General features: G+C 51.9%; 1 protein-coding gene across 2 annotated transcripts in view; it reads left to right on the top strand.

Annotated features, from left to right (window-relative positions):
• Positions 1 to 25,695, top strand: part of RPH3A (rabphilin 3A) — a 62,910-nt gene that overhangs the window by 5,526 nt on the left and 31,689 nt on the right. Inside the window, exons 2-4 of one of the 2 annotated variants that reach the window (XM_081113970.1) lie at positions 11,129 to 11,217; positions 13,368 to 13,379; positions 18,627 to 18,773. In XM_081113970.1, coding sequence (XP_080970096.1) covers positions 11,147 to 11,217; positions 13,368 to 13,379; positions 18,627 to 18,773 — 230 coding nt within the window. In that variant the 5' untranslated portion in view covers positions 11,129 to 11,146. Of the gene's footprint in view, positions 1 to 11,128; positions 11,218 to 13,367; positions 13,380 to 18,626; positions 18,774 to 25,695 lie in introns of those variants that run through there. The other variant, XM_081113969.1, reaches the window with a different exon arrangement.

Below are 25,695 nucleotides of genomic sequence, written 5' to 3'. Positions count from 1 at the left end.
TCTCATTGTGATGGAGCCGTGGCAGACTCTGGCTTAGCAATGCAGTTACTGAGCGAGATAACAGGCCTCAGGAAGCCGGGGCTTGCGCCCTCCCCTTCCCAATGAATCAACAAGAGGAAACTCATCCGCCAGCATCACCGTAATGATGCTTGGCTTGTGAAGGCTTCATTTGGAGAGTGGGGGGGTGGGGGTGGGGGTTGCCTCGTCTCCCAATATAATCTGCGTGAGTTCATTCAGCTGCCTCCTCCTTTCTTTTTTCTTTCTTTCCTCTTTTTAATGCACCTACACAGCGACAAGCAGCGACTTGTGAATGGAAGCCGCTTTCAGTAGAGAACTGATTATGTAAGCAGGTTCCGGTGCCAGCAGGATGGTGGGGCAGTGTTCTGCGCTGCTGGGAGGAGGGCTGAGGTCTCCCAGTCCGTGGGGAGGCCCTCCCTGGGAGATGCGGGCACAGAAGCATCTGTGTGGTCCATTCTGCCCCACAGCCTGGCCCCCGACCCTGTCCCCTCCACCTGTCGGCTTTCCCCCCCCGTCCCTGTATGGCTGGATTAATCTGTCAGCTGAAAGCAGGATATGGGAACTTGGCAAAGGCGCTTGAAATCACTGGAAGTGCAGCCAGCGTGTCGGGCTGGGGAGTCTGGCCAAGTCTTTCTCCCAAAGCCCTGCAGATGGGGGGCTTGTGGGACAGGCTGCTGGGTAGGACGGAAGGTGGAAGTTTCTGACGTTTGCAGTTTCTCCTCTGATCGTTAAAGTCCTACCTGTTGTTCACCAGAGCCGAGGGCGGCAGCAGCCCTGGGCATGTGCCCAAGGACAAGCGCCGGCGGACACCCACTCCGGGAAGGGCTGGCCCTCAGAGGGCAGACCAATGACACACCGCCTGTGCCTTTCAGAGAGGGACACGCTGCTGTCTCTCTGGGTCTGTGTTTTCTCTGGGTTGTCTAGGTGGAGAGACCCTGGTCCCGTTCCACAGTCAGCCGCTCGGGCCACCTCTGTCGGGTTTCCGCCTCCAACACTGACGTGGCCTCTGGGAATAGACCGGTGGCTGCAGACAGGCTCCCCGTGGCCTGAACGTGCTCCGAGGGTGAAATGCCACAGAGCCTGGTAGCGGGAGTCCTCAGGTGGCCAGAGAGGCCTCAGAGGCTCCCCAAGGCCCTGGGATCGAGCAGACTCCCGCCCTGGAAAATTCTCCCTCTGGTTGTCATGGCAGCAGGTCTGGGATGGGGCCTTTTCCCCAAGGGGGCACCACAGGGCTATCATTTCTGATTGACACGGACTGTCAGGGTGGCCTCAGGTCTCTCCTGCAGGGTGGTCTCCCATGCCCTAGGGGGTCTCTGATGCCCTGGGGGGTCTCTGATGCCCTGGGGGGCTCCCCACTTGCTCTCTGTATCGCACCAGGCTCTTGCTAGAAAGACCACTGAGCTACGAGCTCTCTATTTGGGGTTAAGTCCCAGCCATGCCATGTGGCAGTTGTATCCTAGAGCTGTGGTTTTGCACAGGACGTGAAGGGATCAGGGGCTTGTCCACCAAGTCACAGAGCAGTCATGGGGGTGAGACCTGCACTTGGAATTGACATGAGTGATCTCCCTGAATCCTCACAAAACCTGGGCAAGAGCCTTACTCTGATGCCCATTGTGCAGACCAGGACGCTGAGGCTGCCGACAGCAGAGAGATCTCGGTCCTCCCAATGCACAGCGTCAGTAAAGGGAGGGTCCGGGACTCAGACTCAGGTCATTTGGACGCCAAAGTCAAATACTGAATTTTCACAGCAGAGAAATGGACCTCCCAGGGCCCCATTCCTCTGCCCTGTAAAACGGGGTAACAATCAATCAGCACTTCGTGTGTGGTTCAGGGTTGCTGTGAAGACGGAGCAGCGAGGATGTGGCTGAACAACCTAGAGCTTTGGTGTCTAGTGTTCAGCTCCTCCTGGCGCGATCTAAAGCATGAATGTCGTTCTGGCGAAGGACTGGCGTGCACCGACCAGTAGGAGGCAGTGCGCTCCGTGGTCAGAAGCACAGTTGGGATTCTGGCTGTGCTCCTTGCCAGCCTGTGACCTTGGGCCTGTTGCGTGGCCTCCCTGCCCTCAGTTTACTCACCTGTAAGATGGGAATGATAATAGCACCTTCCTCGTAGAGTTGCTGTGAGGATTACGTGAGTTCATATGTATAGGTAGCACTTGGAGTGGCCAGTCCATGCTGGACTGTGTACATATTAGCTGCTTATTATTTATATAGGACTTACATTTTTAAAAAATACATTGATTTCAGGAAGGAAGGGAGAGGGAGAGAGAGAAACATCCATGATGAGAGGATATCATCGATCGGCTGCCTCCTTCCTGCATGCCCTCCCCCCGCCCCCCGGGGATTGAGCCCACAGCCCGGGCATGTGTCCTGACCAGGAATCCTGGTTCATAGGTGGGTGCTCAACCACGAGCCACACTGGCCAGGCAGGACTTACGTTTTTAAGGAAATTACATCTGGAGTCATAGTTGTTTCACAATAACCGTCTGCCGTTGGAATTGCTACCTCCATTTACAGATGAAGGGACTGAGCCCCAGAGAAGCGAACCAATTTCCCAAGGCCACACGGTGAGTCAGGGACCAGAAAAAGGCTTAGCTTCAGGGATGGCACTGGCCGAGCCACAAAGCTCGGAGGCCAAGCAGGTCCACCAGGCCAATGACAACGTGTAAACCCAACAAAAAGTGACAAAAAATGGCAGTCCCAGGCAGGCTGGAAAAGGCAGACGGTTAATTTGGTGGCCTCGGGATCCTCCCTGGGGGGCCCTGGTAGCTAGGGCTGTGAGCACTCCAGGTGGGTGCAAGGGGAAGCCACACCTACTCCAAGCCACAGAACACCTGGCCGCCAAGCAGGTGGCCGAGGCTCCGCTGGGGAGCTCCCAGGTGGACAACCGGGGCTTAGCAGGCTCGTTCTCGTGCTTTCTCGGAAGTTGGGATCCCTCCCAGCTTCTGTCCCCACGCCCCTGCTCGTGCCATCGGCAAACCTCTAGAAGGGTCCGAAGCGATGGACAAGGAAGGCGTGCAGGCGCCAGAGATGTCGGTGGATGGGGAAGCAGGGGAAGCTCTTTTATAAAACCAGCTCAGCAGCCTGATCGCTTTAACCTGATTAATTACATTAAGCCTTTGTCAATATCACCATTACCTCAGCCCCGGCGGCTGCTGGGGGAGCAGGAGGCTTATTCAATATTTAAGAAGCCCTGCATTGCAGGCCAAGGGCTTGGGCCGCGTGCGGAAGCAGCAGCAGCAGCAAATGTTCAGGGACAGTCTCTTAAGCGGCCAATTCGTTTTAAAAGGAGAGAAACAAGAGGAGGAAAAGCCGCGCAGCCCTCACCTTCCCCCGGGGGTCCCCCAATTTCGGGTCACATTACACAGCGCACCCCAGAGCTGTTTGCTCTGACGCAGGACCAGTGAACGCAGCTGTGGAGCAGGAAGCTGGGTCTGCCAGTTCCGCTTTCTCTAGACGCGCACAAAGCGGAGGCTCTCAGAGGGCTGTCCCCAGACCTGCACATCAGCACCACAGGGACCTTTTAGAAATGCAACTTCTCGAGCTCCGTGCAGGACCCCCCAAATCAGAGACCCCGAAGCTGGGAAGTGGCCATCGGTCTGCTCTCACGAGACTCTCGGGGTCTCTGAAGCAGGTTCAAGTTTAAGGTGCTCGATTGTGAAGACCAGGGGCTTTGCAAATTGCAGAGTGCTCCGTCCACACTTGATGGCTGTCTCCAGGGGGACACAGGGCGAGAGGCAGGGATTTTGTGGTTCATTCATGCTCTCCAGCCAACACTGAGATTCATGTTTCTGTTCCTTTCCCCCGCCTGGCGCCAGAGGGGTCTGGGCAGGAGAGGGCAATGGGTGGAGGCAGGTCTTTAAGATCTATTATTCATGGGAACTAAGAGAAGCTTTGTGTGTGTGTGTGTGTGTGTGTGTGTGTGTGTGTGTGTGTGTGTTTTCTGATATGGTCTCGGATTTCTTAGAATCCATACCCCAGGGGAGTGGCCGTGGCCAGACTGCATGAGGCAGAAAGTACCCTTCCTGGCCAGAGACTCTGTAACCCAGCTTATTTTGGGGGTGGGGTCTGCAGAAGCTCCCGGGTACCTCAGAAAGGGGGGGCGATGCCAGCACTGACCTTGATCCTCTCTCCTACCCATTTTCCCACTCCAGCCTCTCAACAACTCTGTGAAGCAGAGGCAGTTACTGCCCCATTTTACAGACAGGGAAATTGAGGCTCTGAACTGCTCATTAATTTGCTCAGGCTCACCAAGCTTGAGCTTAGCTGGGGGTTGAACCCAGGTCCATGTGACTCCAAAGCCTGAGCTTCTGATGGAAGATTCTGTCATGAAATTTGTACCACGGGTGCAATGAGGGTGGTGTGTGTGTGTGTGTGTTTGTGTGTGTGTTTGTATGTATTTGTGTGTGTATGTGTGTGTTTGTGTGTTTGTATGTGTGTTTGTGTGTTTGTATGTGTGTTTGTGTGTTTGGTTGTGTGTGTGCGTGCGTGCGCATGTGACTGTGTGTATGTTTGCATATGTGTTTGTGTCTCTGTGTCTGTGTGTTTGTGTGTGTTTGTGTGTTTATGCATGTGTGTATTGGTGTGTTTGTATGTGTGTTTATGTGTGTGCACGTGTATATGCGTTTGTGTATGTGCGTGTGCATGTGTGTGTATGTGTGTGTTTGTGTGTGTATGCGTATGTGTGTGTTTGTGTTTGTGTGTGTGTTGTGTGTGTATATGTGTGTTTGTGTTGTGTGTGTGTGTTTGTGTGTTTGTGCATGTGTGTATTGGTGTGTTTGTATGTGTGTGTGCGTGTATATGTGTTTGTGTATGTGCGTGTGCGTGTATGTGTGTGTTTGTGTGTGCGTGTATGTGTGTATGTGTGTGTGTGTTTGTGTGCGTGTTGTGTGTGTGTATGTGTGTTTGTGCATGTGTGTATTGGTGTGTTTTTATGTATGTGTATGTGCATTTGTGTGTGCGTTTGTGTGTGTGCATGTATGTGTTTTTGTGTGCATGTGTTTGTGTGTGCGTGTATGTGTTTGTGTGTGTATGTGTGTGTGTTTGTGTGTGTGTGTGTATGTGTGTGTGTTTGTGTGTGTGTGTGTGTGGTGAGGTGAGAAGACAAGAAGAACCTTTCCTGAGGCTCTAGTTCTTCCTCTTCACAAGGATAAAGTGAGAACATGCATTTTCCCAGGCAGGGAGCACTGATGGCGAGAGGACCCTCTTCTATGCGCTCTGACCGATAAGAGGCCAAGGCAAGGCTGAGAGGGAAGAGTCTGTGAGCTTGAGCAGTTTTCCCAAATGCAGAAAGAGGCCATTTCCCTATCCTGCCCGCTTTACCGCACCCTCGACAAGGGGCCGTGTTAATTGTGCTTGGTTGCCTCCAGGGCCTGGGAACGCGTCACCCATGAGAGTGGCACGCCCCCCTGTTGATACCTCCGATGGTGACAAAGCTGTTCGTTACCTTACGCCAGACTCTCCCTGGCTTTACCTGTCACCTGGTGATGCCACATCTGGCCAGGCGGCTGTGTTAGGAGCGTGGGTATCCAAAGTAGTGGTTAAAAGTGTTGGTATCAGAGGGAGACACAGCTGGCTTATAAGCTGGTGGCTCTACCACTCCTGGCTACTGATCCTGGGCGAGTTAAGGCAGCAGCTGAGTCTCAGGAATGTTAATCACGCCACGGCCTGCTTCCTGGGAGGGGCTGAAGGTGAAGGAGGTGGTGTGTGGAAACTGCCTGGGCACAGGCTGGTGATGCCTGTGCTGCCCACCTCTGCGGAGTACAGACCCTCAGGGCAGGACAGCGAGTTGGTCAGAGCACAGGCTCCGGAGTCACACTGCGGGGGTTCCGTAGGTGGCCCGTCATGTACTAGCTGTGCAGCCTGAGAGAAGTTGCCCAACCTCTCTGTGCTCCAGGCGCCGCACTGGTAAAAGGGGACCAATCACCGTTTCATCGGGTCGTTGTGAGGATTCGGTGAGTTAAATGCCCAGAAGAGGGGGTGGCATATGGGAGGCACTCAGAAACTGGCCGCACACCCAAAGGAGTAAATGAAGATAATTTAACGAAGAGACTGTTTACAGACACGTGAGCAAGCCAGCAAGGTCAAGGGAAGCCAGGATGCTAAAGCACCCCAGTATCCTACAGAGGGCCGGCATCACCTCCAGGCCGGAGGGGCAGACGCGGGACAGTTATGGACCAGAAGAGACAGGGCTCTATGGCGCGGTCCTCCTGACAAGAGCTGTGACCTTCCACAGAGGCCGTGGTGTCTGGTGGGAGGGGTCCAGGGGGTAAAAACCCCGGTGCGTCTCTCTTCTCACCCCCTCCGGTCTTCTACTGGTGTCTTTCGTTAGATAAACCCAACCGGAAGCCAGAGGGCAAGGTGGCTGCTGATACGGTCCACGCAGGGCAGCCTCCCAGGGCACAGAGCGGGGTGGAGGGTGAGTGGACCTGGAGGAGTGAATGGAAGATACCCAACAAAGCTATTTTTATTATTAGGTTGGACCATTTGATGCTGCCCCCATACAATGGTATTTGCCATGTAAAAACCGCACATTAATATGCTTAACCAAAGGTGATATTGTTTGTACTGACAATCAATAGAGAAGGGTGGTCGGAAGGCTCAGTGATACACGACCCAGGTCTGAGTCCTTGAATAGGCCGCCTGCTCCCAGTGTGATCAGGGTCTCAGTTTTCTCATCTGTGAAATGGGAATGCTCCTCAGATGAGAGGATGGGGACTGCTGTCATTTAAAAAAAGGAATAAGTGCCACTCCCTGCTCTGAATACAGATGCTCCTTGATGTCATAATGGGGTTACTTCCCCCCAGTAAACACAGATTTATTTGGAAATATTGTACATTGAAAATGCGTTTGGTACCCCTGACCAAACGTCATAGCTTAGCCTAGCCCACCTTGAATGTGCTCAGGACACTTATACTAGCCTCCGGTTGGGCAAAATCATCTAAACAAAGCCTGTTTTATAATAAAGCATTGGTCTCATATAATTTAGTATTGTATCGCTTTGGAACCATTTATACTAATAAAAGGGTAATATGCTAATTAGACCGGACGTCCTTCCGTACAAAGCCATGGTGGCGGGGCCAAGGCAGAGGCAGTTAGGGGTGATCAGGCCAGCAGGCAGGCGAGCAGTTAGGAGCCAGCAGTCCCAGATTGCAAGAGGGATGTCCAACTGCCCACAGCAATCGGGCCTAAACTGGCAGTCAGACATCCCCCAAGGGGTCCCAGATTACAGAGGGTGCAGGGCGGGCTGAGGGACAACCCCCCTCTAGTCATAAAATAAAAAAAAATCATAAGTCAAACCATTGTAAGTTGGGGACTGTCTGTATTTTGTCCTTAAGAGAAGAATGAGAATGAAACTTGGGGTCTCCATGGCATGATGAGACTTAGGGCTGTAGGTGAGTCCGTTCCAGTTGAATTTTAACCCGAATGAGTTTCATTGCAACCTGGGCCTCAGTGGCAGCCAGAGGCCATTAAGCGAAACGACGTGTTTTAATACGCAGACCTGCCTAATCACATTTCCCAGTTTGGGGCCGTGTGTCTGTGCACGCACGCACTAATGCAGAAACCCGTCCTGAGCTTTCCTCTTCTCCCTCCTCGCCGGGCCGTGGCTGAGGCCAAGATAAGCTCGGTTAGCAGCACAACAAAGGCAAGTTTCTGCTTTATCAAGGAATCAGGTAATTGGCGGGGCTGTGCAGGGAGCCCCCGAGGCTGGGCTGTTAACAGCGTCCGCCTCTGCGGCTGCGAGTGTGGCATTTGGGTTTGTAGACTCGGGGCTTGGAGGGATCCATAATCCAGGGGAAGAAGGAATGATTAATCATAACACAAATCAGTGATAGCTTCCACTTGACCAGGGGTGTTTTGTGCCAGGCCCTGGATCCCGGACTTCCTGTACATTATCTTACTCCATCCTCACAGGAATTCTATTTTGACACGGAGCCTATCATTGTCCCCACTCTACAGATGAGGTCAGGGAGGGGCATATACTTGTCAGGCTGAATGGCTTGACCCCTAAACCCGTCCCCTAAGCCACCCTGCTGAACCGACTGCTAAAAGCATGTGGTCTTGGCTTCGGATCTTTAAGTGGAAGGAGGGATTGTCTGCATGGAAAGTTCTGGGGACGCTATGCACTGTGGTGGTTGAGCCGCAATGAATTCATCGCTGGCCCCCCTCTCTTTTCAGTCCTGTTTCCCCCTCCTCCCTGCCATCCCATCACCCCAGGCTCCATCCTCATGGGTTTCTCTGCTCCCCAAACATTCCTGTCCACTGACGCCTCTGAGGCTTGCCTCCTCAGTTCCCCTCTTCCTTTCCTCCATCCTTCATGTCTTGCGCACTCCAGCTCATCCTTCAAGAGCCAGCCCCAATTTCCCTCATCTGGGAAGACTCCCCTGACCCCTCCCCTAGGCAGAACCATTCCCTTCACCTGTTTGTTCCCATAGCATTTTGTACATTAACAAAACAAAGCCTTTTCTGGACACACACATGCGCGCGTGCACACACACACACACATTTTTTTTAGAGAAGGCAGAGAAATTAATCTTTATTTTTAATTACTGCCAGCTCTCTCATCCTGACTTTAAATGCTGCCACCTCATTTGTCTTATTAAGTATTTAGTTTTGCTTTTAATTAGTGCTGCTTATTGTCGCTGAATTTTAATCGTCAGTGCAGGGTCTCAGCAGGCGTCGGTGTGGATGTTTCACAAGTGACTCCTGTCCTCCTGCAAGGCCTGGGCTTGGGTGGCTGGGCCTCTGAGGTGGCGGGAGGGGCTACAGGGAGTGGCTGGAGGCTGGTGTACTTTTTTCCAGACCTCAACCAATCCTGGTGGAAGTTAGATCCAAGGTAACTGATCGATGAAGACACACAGAGAGTTCAGGAGGGTTGTGATGCAGAAATTCAATTTAAATTTGACTTAAGGAGGGAGGGGGCGGGGGGAAGGAATATACTGGCTCATGGTATCCAAGAAGGCCCTAATAGATTCAGGCAAGGCTAGATCCAGCATTCCAGCTCATCATCAGGCACCAGTCTTCCTCCATCTCTCAGCTCTACTTCCATCCTTTGGCCAGTCTTTCCCACGTGGTGGCCGTGGTGGCAAAGGTCACCAGGATCAGCCCCAGGCTTCTGTGCTTTGAGCTTAACAACACCAATGGGAAGAGGGCGCTTCCAGCTTACGGAGCACATGCCCACCCCAGGGCCTTTGCACTTGCTTCCCCGCTGGAATGCTCCGCCTCAGAGAGCCCTTCTGACCACCTATTTAAAGTCAGCCGTCCCTCTCCATCACCAGTCCCTTTTCCCTGTTTTATTTATCTTTAAAGTGCACATCATCGGCTGGTACGTCTTATATTTGACCTGTTTGGTTGTTGTCTGTCTTCCTGCTGGAAGGCTGAGTAACAAGGTAACAGGTGTTTGTTTTAATGCTGTATCCCCAGTGCCTAGAATAGTGTCTGGCATCTAGTAGTAGATGTTCTATTAAAAAAATGGTTTTTTGGTTAATCCTCACCCAAGGATATTTTTTCCATTGATTTTTAGAGAGAGTGGAAGGGAGGAGAGATATATAGAGAGAAGCATCTATGTGAGGGAGACACATTGATTGGTTGCCTTCTGCACCTGCCCCAACTGGGGCCAGGGATCGAGCCTGCAACCAAGGTAGGAGCCCTTGTCTGGAATCGCACCCTCAACCCTTCAGCCTGAGGGCCGGTGCTCTAACCACTGAGCGACCGACTAGGGTTATAAATACTTTTTGATTCTTCCTGTTTCTCCAGAGAAGCTGGCAATCTGTATTTTTCAGCTAGAACCTGTGCTTTTAAAGCATTGGCTTAACTTCACTTTTAAAAAACACTGCATGGGCCAAGCAAAGCCTGCTTTCAGCCTGGATCCTGTTGTGGACCCGCAACCACCCCCATTTGAGGCCCTTTGTGTAAGCTCACCCCCCACCCCGTCAGATAGTCTGAGTGAGTTTTCCCAGATCCCTCACTGAGCAGTGATGGGCTGGGCTCAGGGGAGGGAGGGAGGGACGGGGCCAGAGACAGAGATGGAAGTGCGTGCGCACCGTCCAGCTGGCAGCTGCCTGTTCTGCGGCGAAGCATCTGGTTTAATTCCAAGACTGTGGGGTGGGGGTGGGGGTGAGGGGTGGGGGTGGGGCGAGGCTGACTGTGGCATTGAACTCCACGCAGACCGCTGAGCTCACACTGGTTCCCAGCAGCACCCCAAGCCCCACCTAAAGCTGGCCCAGCCCGCCCCCGCTGAGTGGAGCTGTGATACCTGCTGTGACTGGGAGTTAAATGTGTTTCAAGAGTTGTTTTCAGTTCAGCTAAAACCTGCTGAGATTCTGGGATGGAGGCAGGGTTCCTCAGCAAACAGCACTGAAGGAGAAGTAGGCAGAACAAAATGGAAAGGGGGAAGAAGGGGGGCTTTGACTCTGGCTTTTTGGGGTGTGGGATGGGGCCTCTGAGGCAGTTTAAGACGCAGGTTGGTGTCAAGTTTAGCGCCAAGCGGTGGAGGTGGGCAGAGCAGGAGCCAGGACTGGCCCTGCCACTTGCCGGAGGACGGATTGAGTGCCCACTGCACTCGCTGAGCTCTGCGACGTACTGAGGGTTTATTGAGCATCGACTATAGATGATCCTCAGGACTGACTGCAAAGGGAACATGCAAGGCCCCATGCCCCCACTTACTAAGAATTTCAAGGCAATGACAGCAGAGCATAAGCCAAATGTGGGCCCATCTAGCATAGGGTCCTTCTGTGTCCCCTCCCAACTTCTCACCTGTTCAGCTCCTCCGGGAACAAGGCTGTGCTGTAACCAGAGCTTCGGGGAAATTGGGGGGCCCCTGGGAACGCGGCCCCTACCCTTGCTGGGCACGTGACCTTGACTCGGTGAATGAGAAGAATGTTGGGTTAAGGGCAGGATCTTCAGCTCTGATCCATTCCTGCAGGAGGGAGCTGGGACCTCCAGCAGGAGCTTCCCTCTGGGGTCTGAGGCTCCCACCAGGGAAGAGGACAAGCTGGGTGAGGTCCCGTCCTCTCTGTGTCCCCGAGTGCTGGGCGTGGAGCAGGAGGGCCTTGGGGATGGAGACGCGGCTGAAGCTCTGGGTGACGGCCTCTGTGGTGACTGTGTTCCAGGCGCACCGGACATCTGCCATGACCGACACCGTGGTCAGCAGCAGCTCCAGCCGCTGGGTGTGTCCCAGCGACCGGCCCCTTCAGTCCAAGTAAGTCCCGGGTCGTCTTGGGAGGGGCTGGTTCGGGGTCGTGCGGACCTGGGGTTTGCGCTCTCCAGGGAGGACAGGAATAGCAAGCAAAGACCTGGAGTTCCTCCTGGGCGGGGGGCAAAGGAACCCGGTGGGAGCTTTGTCATGGGAACGTCCCCACTGATTTTCCTGCTTTTTAAAAATATATATGTAGAATTGTTTTAGTTTTTTAAAAATTGATTTTTTTACAGAGAGGGAGAGAGACACTGATTTGTTGTTTCACTTACGTTTCCATTGTGTATGTGTTCGTTGGTTGATTCTTGCATGTGCCCTGATCGGGGATCCAACCCGCAACCTTTGCGTATCTGGACAATGCTCTAATCAACTGAGCTACCGGGCCAAGGCCGGGTATGTCATTCTAAACGTCCACTAGAAATATACCTACTCTCCCAAGCCCTTCCCATGATGCCCCCTTGGGCCCAGACTTATTTTGCAGAAAATATTCTATCCACCAAACAGCGTGTCTCTGGAAGATAAACAGTTGCCCGAAGGGTGGATGGGGTAACATTTCTTTTATTTCTGAAACGTCAGTTAATTAAAATCCCATGCATCTGAGAGTTTACTTCCGTCGGTACAAGGCCAGACAATTTGCTTTACGCTGAGATGAGAGTGACCCCGACAGCCTGGATGCAGTTTCATTAGCAGTGCGCCCGGGCTGCCGGGAAACAGCTTGGCATTCTCCATGCACATGGCCGGCCGGCTCGCTCCTGCATGTCCTTGGGATATTAAAATTGTTTTCCTGCCCTAACCGGTTTGGCTCAGTGGATAGAGCATCAGCCTGCGGACTCTAGGGTCCTGGGTTCGATTCCGGTCAAGGGCTTGTACCTTGGTTGCAGGCACATCCCCAGTGGGGAGTGTGCAGGAGGCAGCTGATCAATGTTTCTCTCTCATCGATGTTTCTAACTCTCTATCCCTCTCCCTTCCTCTCTGTAAAAAATCAATAAAATATATTTTTTTAAAAAATTGTTTTCCCACACATGCTAATGGGTGGATTGCAGTCATCACGCATGCTCTCTCATCGGCTGCAGTGGTGATGCGGGTGCTTGTGATGTCTTTCTCCGGGAAATTAAGACGGCCAGTCTTCATTAACTGCTGGCTAGCCAGACACGCTCACTGCTTTTGTGATTCTCAGATGCCTTCCTCTCTCAGCCTCCTTGAGTCTAAGGTGTTTGAAACACGTGAGGGTGTTTGAAAGAGGCAAAGGAACCTGTGTCTGGTGAGGGCAGGCAGTGGTTTAACTCTTTAAAAAAAAAAATATATATATATATATATATATATATATATATATATATATTTTTTTTTTTTTTCATTGATTCCAGAGAGGAGGTGAGAGGGAGCGATAGAAACATCAATGATGGAGAGAGAATCATTGATTGGCTGCTTCCTGCATGCCCCACCCTGGGTATCTAGCCCACAACCCAGGCATGTGCCCCGACCAGGGGTCAAACCGTGACCTCCTGGTTCATGGGTCAATGCTCAACCACTGAGCCACACCAGCTGGGCTAGTTTAGCTCTTTGTGTTGGGAAAACTTGGGGAGAAATGCTGAGAAGGTCACGCTGCTCTATAGCTTTGAAGTCTGCCAGCGAGAGAGTGCCAGAGACCAGAGGGGGAAACTGAGGCACAAAGAGAGGACATAGGGTAGGTGTCTGTGTAGGGCCGCACACCTGATAGATGGGGCTGCTGGTCTCCTCCCTCAGCCTGGGCCACTGAGAGCTCTGCTTCGGGAGGAACCGGTTCCTGCTCAGGGCGCGTGGCCCTCCTCAAAGTGTTCGGAACAACAAGAGCCAAGGATGATGTTGGCCGTGTCACTACGCGATTTCTCTATAGGACCCCAAGCCCGTTATTTAAATACCTAAATGATCAGCTCGGTTCATCAATAAGCTGAACTGATGGGTCATTTTAATCCCAGCTGTGGCTTTCACAAGCCCACCCTGCAGTGACCTTGTTTTGGGTGAGCCGCAATCCGATCACGATGATTTGGGGGAGGAAATGGAAGCAGGTCCTTGCCAGGTAAACCACGTGGTGTTGCATCCATACAGTGCTGCTCTCATGATGAGATTTCTGTCCTGACTTTGTTCTCTCTCTCCCTCCTTTCTCTGCCTTCCTCCAGTGATAAAGAACAGTGAGTATTCTATGCCACTATTTTATTTCTCGACCAACTGGATTGTATCTCTCTTTGTGTGTTGGTTTGTCAATCTTCACTTAAGGATATTTTTCCATTGATTTTTAGAGAGAGAGTGGGGGAGAGACAGAGAGAGAGAAACATTGATGTGAGAGGGACACATCGATTGGTTGCCTCATGCACACGCCGGACCAGGGCCAGGGATTGAACCTGCAACCTCGGTACATGCCCTTGATTGGAATCGCATCCAAGACCCTTCAGTCCACGGGCCGACACTCTGGGCTGACACTCTAACCACTGAGCAACCGGCCAGGGCTAGCATATCTTTTCTGATCTAAGTGGCTTGCCCCTACAAGACAGGTGGTTGGAAAAGGAACTAGCACATTTTATATATCTAAAAAAGAAATTTAAGTGGTTTGAAAAAAAACCCACCCTTTTGAGAAAAAGAATTATGAAATTTCAGAAAGTAGGTTGATGAAAGGACGGACAGGTTCCCTAGGGGAGCCCTCAATTTCATTCTTGCGGCGTTTCAACAAGTTTGGTGACCACTCAGTGCCCTGTTTCCGCAGCCTTTGCCTGGGAGCTCTGTTCTGACATAAAGAAAATATTAACTGAAACAACTGCTTCCATTAATAAAAGGTGATGAGCAGGACGGAGCTCGCGGGAAGTCACACGCTATGCATGCCGCCCCTGCCCCCTCAGGGGAGGTCGCCCGATTTCCCGGTGAGCTGCCCTTCGCGCGGAGGTCCTCCTCTGCTCACAACCTTTGTCTTTTCAATGAGACTCATTTCCCAAACAGGCATGACCGGTGGGATGCCGGGTCCAATCAGTGAGCAGCCGGCTGCAGAGCAGCAGGGCGCGGGTGGTTGGGAGCACGCTGAGAACCCACGGGAAGGGAAGGCGTCTGTCCTCCCCACGATGGGGAGTTAGCACAGCCCCAGAGGCAGAGCACGGGGTCTGGCATCAGAAGACCCAGTGAGTCCTGCTCTGGGACTCGACGTCGGTGGGGCCGTGGACATGCCTTTCACCTCCCGAGCCCTGGCTGTCTCCCCTGCAAGACAGGCAGGGTAACCCTGTCCTTCCTCCCTGACCAGGTGGACGTAGCATCCAATGAGGTGCACCGGAGAACTCCGTGAACTGTGAAGCACACTGAGCACAACGCTGGGGGGGGTGGGGGGTGTGAATCACAATGTTGCCTTACCCTGTGTGTTGTGTATATACATTATACATACGTATCCATACGTATATTTACCTTGTGTGTATATTTGTATATATACAGTGTGTATATATATCACTTGCATAATCTGTTCAGCTCTTTTGGACCCAAAGGACCACATCGCTGGGCCCAAAATCCTCTAAAGGTTTTCTTAACATCGATCAGGTGACCCCAGGAAATGACTTCCCCGGTTCTGTGTCTCAGTTTGTCCATCTGTCAAATGGGAGCTTTGGACAAGTTGATGGCTAAAGGCCGTTGGAATGTTCTACACTTTCTGTTGTTGGCCGATAAGACTCTGGCCAGACTAGATCTGCTTCTTATGAGTATGGTGAGTGTATTATTCAGACATGCCAGGGAGAGATGTTGAGACATTGTCAGATTATAGATATGAATATCACAAGAGAGAAGCTCATGACTCCAGAGGGTCTGGAGGCTCATAGAAGCTTCCAGAATACAAGAGTTGAAAGGTAGAGTCTATGACCATACTCTTTCACTCCCTCCTCCCCTCCTTTGTTCCCCCTTTCTCCCTTCCTTCCTTCATTATCAAATATTCACTGAATGTCTACTACGTATCAAGCACTCACTGTCTTAAGCACCAGGAATACAGGGATAGCCAAAGTATAGTATGTGTCTAGCGGGGTCTACAAACAAATAAACAGCCAGTCCCCAACAAATATACCCCCGTGTGCAGTCACGGTGGGCTGAGCAAGCACAGGAGGGGCATCTAGCACAGTCTTGGGCGTCATGATGGGGGAAGTGAAACGGAAGGTGGGCCCAAGTGAAAGTAGAGACAGATGAGTTCCAGGTAGAGGAACAGCATGTGCAAAGTCCAAAAGTGAGAGAGCATGGAATTTTAGCAGAACCCAGTGGAGCTTGGTCTGGCTTACCAGATTAGCAGGAGCCTTAGATTCCCTTAGCATTCTGAAGGGGGTTCGGGGGGGACCCTGGCTTCCTTCTGCACCCCCTTTAGTCTGGTGGGGGCAAATTTCATCTGAAAGGACCTGTATACCTCCAGGGCATGTGGAAAACATTTTGTGGTGTGGCTGCCCTTCCTTCCCCATCCTTTCCTCCAGGATTCATTAAAATCTCATTCACTGAGCTGAAAAGCGGCTTCCTGCTGACACCTGCCTGTGCCGGCATCCTGGGGGAAGGGAAGGGGTGAGAAGAATAAAGGAAAGAAAAAGGATTAATTTTCTGCACAGCGCCACCGTGTAATGCTTCAGAGCCTCGGAGCCCCAACAGCACTTCCATCATTGCACTCCTTTTGGGAGTTATAATTTGTTAAAAGAGACATCTGGTGGGTATTTATTACGTGACTATTGTGTGCATGAAATAAAGAATTAAGGCGGGAGGCAGACAGGAGGTGGGAGTCTGCCCTTGGCAGATATTTAGGGAGAAACATCTGTGAGGGGCTTCCACCTGGAGTCAGGACTCATTCCTTTTGTATTTGGGGCCATTGGTGGAGGGTTCCTTCTGACCCTCCCTTGATGCACCTGAGCAGTTACCTTCAGGTAGCGATCAAGCAGGTCCAGGATGCTGGTTTCTTGAGCCCCTGAGCATACTTGCTCCACACATGTTTCTCAGCCACTCCCTTCCCTCCTCTGAGGGGCAGGCGTCTGCAAATGAGCAGGTCAGTTGCAGTGATCTGTAGGCTTTTTGTTAGCAGTGAAACTCTTTGATTAATATTTTATTCCGAAGCTAAATAGATAAGACAGGTGAGAGTGGACCTTTAGTAGCTGACAGCATTAAATACATCATGGTGAACCTTGTGCAACTGTAATTTAAAATAATACCAAACTAAAATAAATAAATAAATAAAATAAAATAAAATAAAATAAAATAATACCAAACTGCAAAGTAAATGTAGGGAGTCTAGCAAGCTTCTCATTTGTTTGTTGTTGTCGTAGTGGGCACTGTATCAGCTAGCTTTTGCTGTGTAACAAACCATCTTAAAACTCTGTGGTGTAGAACAATTATTTGTTTCCAGGAATCTGGGCTCAGCTGGTGGCTCTGCTGATCTTGGCTGGACTCGCTTATGTGGCAAAGGGTTGGCTGATCTAGGATGGCTGTGGCTGGAATGTCTCAGCTCTGCTCCACAGGCCTCTCATCCTCCAACATTCTGTCCTGGGCTTGCTGTCATGTCATGGCAGAGGTGTAAGAGAGTCATCAGAGACACACAGGCTTTTGTAGATTGACAAAGATTCCTCTCTTCCTCCTCCTTCTCCTCCTCCTTCTCCTCCTCCTCCTCCTTCTCCTCCTCCTTCTTTTTCTTTACAACATAATTCTTTAAAAAGATACTTTCAATTAGCAATGGGTGCAATGAAGAAAATGAATCTGGACAATGAGGGATCAAGGAAGGCCTTTCTGAGTTGACTTTTGAACCAGATTTAAATGATGAGAAGGAGCCATCCATGGGGATATCTGGGGGGATAAGTCTTCCTGGAAAGGGGACAGCAAGTGCAAAGGCCCTGAGGCAAAAACAAGGTTTCAGTGTTTGAGATTGAGCAGGGAGGCCAGCGATGCCGGGGTGCAGTAAGGGGGTGATGAGGATGGAGGCAGGTTAAGGACAGATCAGGTGGGACTTTGCAGATGGGCAAGAAGACTGACTTTTATTTCTACCAAGGTAAAATTCACAGGACATAAACCCAACCATTTTACAGTGTACAATTCAGTGGCCTTCAGCATTATCACAATGTTGTGCAACCTCTATGCATTGTGGGGTTTTTCCAAAGTCAGTGAGAAGCCCCTGGAGGGTATTGAGCAGAGGGGGTGAGCCTGTTTAGCATTTATTTGTTCATCCCCAGAGGCCCTGGCTCCGAGGCAAGGTGTGTTTCCACCAGAATTTCGCCCTCCTCCCCTTTCTCCCAACAAGACTTGGCCCCGGACACCTGCTTCCCTTCACTTTCAAACTCTTCCTTCTCTCCTCTTTAGTGCAAACCAGCTAAGATAGGAGGATGGCAGAGGGCCGGGGGGGGGGGGGGGCAGGGCGGGTGAGGAAATGGGGCTTTTGATTTTTAACATTGAGTGTCAAAAGGCAATTTCATGGCTGCTGGTGAGAGTAGAGCAGTGGAAGTACTAGAGGCGGTCAGCTAATGGCGTGCTGGCTCTGGAGGATTCTAGTTACTATTTCCCCCCCTAACAGGGACCAGCATCTCTAGTGTTTAACCCTGCATTCCACTCGGGTGATGCGCCCCAGTGCCCTGGGGCGTGGACCGTGTCATCCGTGGAGATGATCTGATCCTCTGCACCGTCACTGGGGCCGCGCGGGCGGGCACTCAGTCCTCTTCGTACTGTGGAGGTTAAGTGCACAGGCGGCCCAGGTTCGAATCTCACCTCCGCCACTTCCTGGCCACGCAATGTGGGGGAAATGGTCTAAGTTCTCCATATCTGAGTCTCCTCGCCAGTAAATGTGTGAGAGTCCCAGTCTCGTAGGGATGATGAGAGGATTAAGTGAGGCAGTGTGGTGCCCAGGAGGTGCGATGTCCGTGTTTGCTTGTTTAGAGAAGCCAAGAAGAACACAGGATGGAACTAAAAATGCTCCAGGAGCTTCTGAGGCTGGAAATCTGGATGTTTATGTGAAATCGGGGGATTTTTATAAGCCTCGGTGGCAACTACTTTAAATGCGTTATTTTTTAAATCTGTAGCTCGAACCCAACATCTTTGTGCCAGGCAGGGGCTGGGGTCCACCTGGAGCCCAGGGCTTCTGACTGCCCTCCCAGAACTGGCTCCACTCCAGCAGAAGTCTGCTGCTCTGGAATCTTCTCCTGAGAACACCCTTATCCTCCAGGCTTCTGTGAGCTTCCTGCAAGTGTGTGCTGAGCACATAATGAGACTAAACCCATTGTACTGATGAGCAAACTGAGGCTCTGAGAGATATGATTCTTTAGCCCAGAGTCTCCCAGCCGGGGAGTTTCCTGGCAAAGGTGTGAACTGGGGGTTTACCCCACCCCAGGGCCTGGGGTCTAACCACAACTCCACACTGCCCACTGGGTTTCCTGTCCAGCCTCACGCCTTCCCAAATTACCTTTCAGGCTCCAGGCGGGCTGGTCCGTCCATCCCGGTGGTCAGCCCGACAGACAGAGGAAGCAGGAAGAGCTGACAGATGAGGAGAAGGAAATTATCAACAGGGTGATCGCCCGGGCCGAGAAAATGGAGGAGATGGAGCAGGCACGGATCGGGTGAGGCCTGACACGTCCCACCCATTCCACGGTCCTGGGGGCGGGGCCTGGAGGCTGCGCTGCTCAGGGCGGGGCGCTGGGCTGGAGGGGGGCTGCCTTTGGGCCTTGCCGTCTGTGACCCACCAGGGCACCCACCCAGGCAGAACTGGAGTCTTTGTCACATGAGGTTGGAGGGCTGGAGGGTGGGGGGGGTGGCTGTTACCTGGGGATGGGGCTTTTTCCAGAGGGGGAACGGGGTTTTTCTGATGGGGAGGAAGGAGATTGTGGGCCTGTGCCTTGTAGGAAGAGGGATATGTGTGTTAAGGATAAACCCTTGGAAGCAAGAATTCCTCTCAGCCTTTTTCCTGAATAGCATTTAGCACCAGCTAACATATTTTATATTTACGTATTTACTTTGACGATTGTTTATCCCTCTCTGTTAGATAAGGTTCCCAAGGGTAGAGATGCTTGCCTGTTTTGTTCACTACTGGATCTCCAGAGCCCGGTACATAATCGGTGTGCGCGAAAATATTTGTTGAGGAAATGAGCGAATATGACAGACAGTGCTGCCTCCTAATTTCCCTCGCCATCTCCTGTGGCCAAGAGGCTGGAGGGTTTAGAATCCTGTAGTTCAGGGTCCAAATTCCCAGGGAAGGCACTCTGATTGGCTGCGTTATGTCAGGTGCTCTCTCTCGTCCAATCAGCTGTGATGCCCATCTCATATGAACATGGCCATTGGTCTGACTCTGGGGGTCAAGTTAAGGTGTGGGGAGTGTCTCTGTGGCCTGAGAAGGTGTTAGCTTGAACATCCTAGGACAGGGTAGATGGGTTGCCTGCCTGTCCTCCATGTCTGGTGATTTGCCTTGACTCACCTGGTGACAGGATGGACTAGCACAGTGGTTACCCACTGGGGCCCTAAAGTCAAAGCCCTGGGTCCAAATCCCAGGCCTACCACTGACCCCTGTGTGACCTTAAGGAAGCCATTTACCTCCTTGTGCCTCGGTTTCCTCCTCTGCAAAGCGGGGATCACATGAGCACATCCTTCTCAGCGAGGGTATAACATGCGACGGATTCATGCGGTGCCTGGGGCAGAGCTCATTAAATGGCGGCAGTCATTTATCAATGAACTTGCTGTGGAAGCTCAGGTTTGGTCACTGGCCGAGGCCTCTGTTCTAAAATTTATGCCCCGAGACTCCTGCTTGGCAAGCCCTGGAATTCCAGCAGCCGGCTTCCGTGGAGGGAGATCTGAGGGGCTCCCAGGGCAGCTGGGTGGAGCTGTCGGTGGCCGATCCTCCCTTTGCTGAGACGCTGTGTCTGTGTTTTCCGCCTGGGTCGAAGCAGCAGCTGGGGCAGGGATTCTGGCTGTGGCTGTTTCTCCGCATGCTTTCAGCAGCAAGGCCTTGTTGGAAGCATCGCCAGAGGCAAACCCAGTGCTATTTATGTCTGAAGAGCTCGAACCTGCCCTCGTTCCAGTTCTTCCCACGCTTCCCTGAGAGAGGATCAGAGAGGAGCCAGATAAAAGCAAAGCGACACATCAGATGCGGAGTGAGGCTGAAATCAGGGTGCCACTGGGGCCCCCACTTCAGAACCTGAGGCTCCCAGTGAGTAAGCTTTGGGAGCCTCAGCTTCTCCACCCGCAGTGAAGTGGTCAGTCTGATTCTTAGGACCCTCCTGAGCAGACTACGAGTGGGGTGTTTGCTGGAGTCCTCTAGACCCCGGGGTTACCTGCTCCTCTGGAGCCAGTGAACTCCTTCTAACTCAGTTAAAATAGCAGCTGTTTCTGTGCCCCATTCTGGGTCCAGACACCCCTCTCTCCGCTGCTGAGTCCTCTTCCTGTTACCTGAGTGAAAGCCATCTAGAGAGGTGTGAAGTCACTGTTGATACACATAACAAATCATCATCATACTGAGTACCATTTATTGAGCACTTACTATGTGCCAAACCCTGAGCCTCAAAACGTCATATGGCCCGGCCAGTGTGGCCTTGTGGTTGAGCATTGACCTATGAGCTAGGAGGTTATGGTTCCATTCCCGGTCAGGGCACATGCCCAGGTTGCGGGCTCTATCCCTAGTGAGGGGCGTGCAGGAGGCAGCTGACCAACGATTCTCTCTCATCACTGATGTTCCTATCTCCCTCTCCCTTCCCCTCTGAAATCAACAAATACATATATATCTATATATACCTATACATAGAGATATATATAGATCTCTCTCTATATATATGTATGTATGTATATTTAAAACAACAACAATAATAACAAAACGTCATATGGATTGACCCTTGAACTGCTTTTCTCAACCCTGTCAAGTAGGTGCTATTATTATTATTATCCCCATGTTGCTAGTGAGGTCAGGTCCCTCCCTAAGGTCACGTCGAGTGAAGATGTACGTCCTGCCGGGCTGGCTCTCAGAAGTATGCTCTTAGCTGTTAGGTGTCTTTCCTGAAGCTCTGACCCAAAATTTCTAGACTGCGGTGCATGGACGTTTGAAAGGCTCGGGTCTGAAGGGGACACGTTGGGAGCTAGAAGCCGCAGCTCCTCCTATGCTGGCCCTATGCCTTTCGGATCTTATTGACCTATTTGTGCATCCATAGCTGGTCCCCCTGCTCCTGTGGCTCTGAGAGTTCCAGGGAGACTCTCCCTCGGGCCTCTCAGGAGGTGCTGTCTTCCTGGGGCAGCTTGGCTAGAGTCAGGCACCCCAGCAGGTCAGAGCTGGTTCTCTCCCAGAAGCCTCTTTGCTTCTGCCCAATGGGGTGTCTAAACCTTTGGTCACCACTCAGCCCACAACCCAGCTCTGCTGTCTTCAGCGCCCCCAGAGGGGAGATGGTGGCCAGAAGAGGAGAAACTCATAACCACCTCATCCTGCCCCCACACCCCTTATTCAACGGCTAAGTGGGACGACAGAGTTTATTTTGCACGCCCTGCCTGCTACAGGCTTTCTGTATTCGTTAGGACACTTGGCTTGCTTGCCAGAAGGGAAATTAATTCCAGCAAGGTGGTTCAAGTTATCTCTAGCTACATTAACAAAGCACCCTAACTTTAGTGACTTAAAGCAACAACCGTATGTTATTTTTGACAATTCTGTAGTTGAAGAATTCAGGCAGGGCTCTGCTGGGCAGGTTTTCTGCTCCACATGGCATGGGCTGGGATTGCTGACACGGCTGCGTTTGGCTGGTGGCTGGGCTGGGCTGGAAGGTCCAAGGAAGCTTCACGCCCATGTCCATGTCCACATGTGCTCTACGTGGTCCCTTTCGTTCCTTGTTTGGTAGTCTGGCCTGAGCTCCTTTACATGGGAGGTGCATCCCAAGAGATCCAGGGTTCTTAACAGCCGGGTCTGAAACTAGTAGGGTATTAGTCAACCATATTCTATTGGAGAAGGGACATGGGTCCCATCTGCTTGTGCCTCCATAGGAAGGCATTAATGGTGGCCACTTTGGGAGACTCTACCACATTATACAACAAGGGGAATTTCAATGTAAGGATTCAGAGCTATTTCTAGGGATTTGAGGACAGGAACACAGCCTCGCCTCATGAAAGGTCTGCTTTTCATCTCACGTGGTAGAAAATATAGCCATGCGATGCCTCCCCAGTGGTTATAGCTTTTCTTAGTCCTAACTCCAAATTCCCAGGGAAGGAACTCTGATTGGCTCAGCTCACTCTGAGTGTCCACCCCTCATCCAATCAGCTGTGGCCAGAGGTGCCAGGCTGCATGGACACTGAGGACTTCTCCTGAGTGTGCAAAGCGGCTTTGTGAGTTGGACACACACCCATGAGGTGTCCGCAGAACTTTTATGTGTATTAAGGCTGGAATGAAACATTTGCTTGGGAAAATTTGTGTCTGCAATTTTTGGTTTAAAAAACTCCTCCCCCCCCACCCCAATGGTAAGACCCTCTGCATCCTTATCATATTTCTTACTGCCCGGAGCCTCTCAAAGGCATTTGCTCACAGATCCTGCCTGTGATGGGACAGGCAGCCGGGTGGCTTCCATTTGAGGTCACCATCCGTAAACAGATGGGCCCCAAAAAAGTAATTAGGATTTGTCATTAACCTTGGTGTCCAGATGCTGTGATGGAAGAGGCAGTCAGAGAGACACAACCTGTTGTTGACAGGATCTGCTGGGTTCCTATCACCTCTCCATCTCTGTCCCATCATCCCCTGTATTTTTGGCACAGAATTTTTCCAAAATGTGGACAGCGGGAGAAGTGAGTAATAGTGCTTATTAGGTAGGCGTCATTCCTGTGGTTTGACAAGCCAACCATCAGCCAGGTCACTCTCTCCTCTTTCTAAAAGAAGAACTCCCCACTTTTTTGTCCTGGAGTCAGGCCTTCTGTGGATAGGTTTCAGGGGTCCTGGGGGGTATTTTAGACACATTGATGCATGTGTCTCTGTGCATTTTTAAGAAGGAATATTCATAGGTCACACCAGGTTTGGGGGGACTCTGAACCCCAATGTTGAAACTGCTGAGCAGCACCTCCGCTTTCTCAGGGATTGGGACAATGCCTTCTCATGTGCCACAGCCTGTACGGAATCTGTTTGTGCAAGAAAGTGGAAATCTTCTGAATTCCGTCATGAGTCAGTGTCTGGCATAAGAGAGAGCATGTGTTCAATGAACCCTCGACCCAACTGTCCAAGCCTCTCATGGAACCACTTGAGTCTCACGGTGCGAGGTTGGACCGTGTAGTCTCCAGGCTCCTTCTACCTCGGCACGATTGACATGTGGGGACAGGTCATTCTTTATGGTGGACTGTCCTGTGCATTGTAGGGGTTTTTAGCAGCGTCCCTGACCTTCATCCACCAGATGCCTGTAGTAACCCCCCTCCTCCCCCAACCAGATACGACAACCAACACTGTCTGCAGACCGTGCCACCTGCCCTCTGGGGGGCAACAGCACCCCCTTTGAGGACCACCGCTCTGGCCCTTTTGTTAGGGTCACAAAAAAGGGAGAAGCAAACTTGGGATTTCCCTGCAACCCTCCTCCGCTTACCATGATACTAGTTCACACGCGCAAAGCTTCAGGTAGATTCATTTCTGTCATCCCCACAGCAACCCTATGTAGTAGGCTATCCTGTTATTCCCATTTTTGTAGAGGGGGAAACTGAGGCACAGGGAAGTTCTGCAGCCTGCCCAGAGTCATCCAGTTAATAAGCAATTACAAGCGCAGGCTGGCCGGCTCCAGGGTTGAGTCTTACTCCGCTGCCCTACAGAAAGACAAGGCAAATAGTCGCTGCCCAGCACTGTGCTAGGAACTTGCAAATGTGTTAGATTTCCTTTCGTCCTCATGTCTTCACTGGAAGACAGACTACAGTCTCTGCTTTACAGCTGAGAAATAAGCCCAGTGAGGTTAGGACACTTGCCCAGGGGCACACAGCCTTTCCATGGCCAAACCAGGCGTGAACCTGAATCTGTCTCTCCACTTTCTCCCATTGCCTTTTGGGTGCAGAGAGGGGAGGCCGTTGACAAATGACTTCAGGGATGTAGGGAAGTCGATCATTTACAGCAGTGGTTCTCAACCTTCTGGCCCTTTAAATGCAGTTCCTCATGTTGTGAGCCAACCATAAAATTATTTTCGTTGCTACTTCATAACTGTAATGTTGCTACTGTTATGAATCATAATGTAAATATCTGATATGCAGGATGGTCTTAGGCGACCCCTGTGAAAGGGTCATTCGACCGCCAAAGGGGTCGCGACCCACAGGTTGAGAACCGCTGATTTAGAGGGTGTCTCAGATATTCCCTCGGGGCAGGTGGAAGGGTTAGCAAGGGCCCCAGCCATAAGCAACTGAAACAAAACAAAGAGTAACAGCATCTGGGCAGCTAGACCTTGCCTCCAATCCCACCTCCGCCGCTGGCGGCTGAGTGCCCTCGGGTAGGCGGCTTCCCCTGTGTGCCTTGGTTTCCCCACCTGTGAAATGGGAGTGAATAATAGAGCTGGTCCCACAGGCCGCAGATGACTTACGGAGAACACTGCACGCACAGTGCTCAGCACCGCACCTGGTTACTGTTATGTTCCCGGGTTTGTAAGGACCCAGCACCTTGCCTGGCAGTGACCACATTAGCTCCCGTGTCTCCAACTCCGAGTCGGGGTGACCCTCCTCCCCAAAGTGCTGCGGTGCGGGCAGGAATCCCATTCACCCATCCATCAAGGGGAGGGATGGGGCTCTATGGCTCCCCAGGTGACGACCGTCATAAACAACCGTGAGAATTAATGAGTCTGAGATGCACGCAGCCCGCATACCCGCCGCATGGCTTCCTGACAGAGTGGCTCGGCCATTTCAGGACAGGTTCCCGAGAGGCCCTGCTCCGGGCTCTCAAGGCAGCGCGGGCCAGAACAGCCACAGCTGCCTCCTGTTTCTAAATCCCGTCCCCGTCCTCAGCAGATGGCCTGATCTTAACTTCAGAAAATGCCACATTTAATAAAGTTACCGGTAATGTCCCCCCACTTGGCAATTAGGGTGAGAGCGAAAGCAGCATGATTCTGGAATTGATGGTGTGTGTGCATCTCTCTCTCTCTCTCTCTCTCTCTCTCTCTCTCAGCATGGCACACACTCTCCCACTTTGCCGCATTTTTAGGAATCGCTGTGTAATGTTTAACTGCTGCTCGAATCGCAGCTGCTCCGGTCCCTCCCATGAGCAGTGGGACCCAGCTTTTCGCGATTTCCCGCTCCGACTGAGGAATCGGTACCCAGGTCCCTCGCACCGCACCGTGCCAGGCGGGGTGTCTTCCCGAGCCCCAGTGCTCCGCGTGGGGCCTCCTTCCCGGCGCAGTCGCACATCATTAGCCTCCCCTCCCGGTTCAGCGAGGCGCTGCAGCAGCGCTGGGCTGAGGGCACGGAAGCAGCTGCCTGCGTGTTCCCAGGCTGCTTGGGCCTTTTCGGGGAGAGTGAGCTGGCACGCGCCATCGGTCCTGCCGTTGGCTTCTGTCCTCGTGTGGGGAAGGCAGCCCC

The sequence above is a fragment of the Myotis nattereri genome, assembly GCF_964212035.1.
Source record: "Myotis nattereri genome assembly, chromosome: 19".
Classification (NCBI taxonomy): domain Eukaryota; kingdom Metazoa; phylum Chordata; class Mammalia; order Chiroptera; family Vespertilionidae; genus Myotis; species Myotis nattereri.
This window is presented reverse-complemented; position numbering and strand designations above follow the sequence as displayed.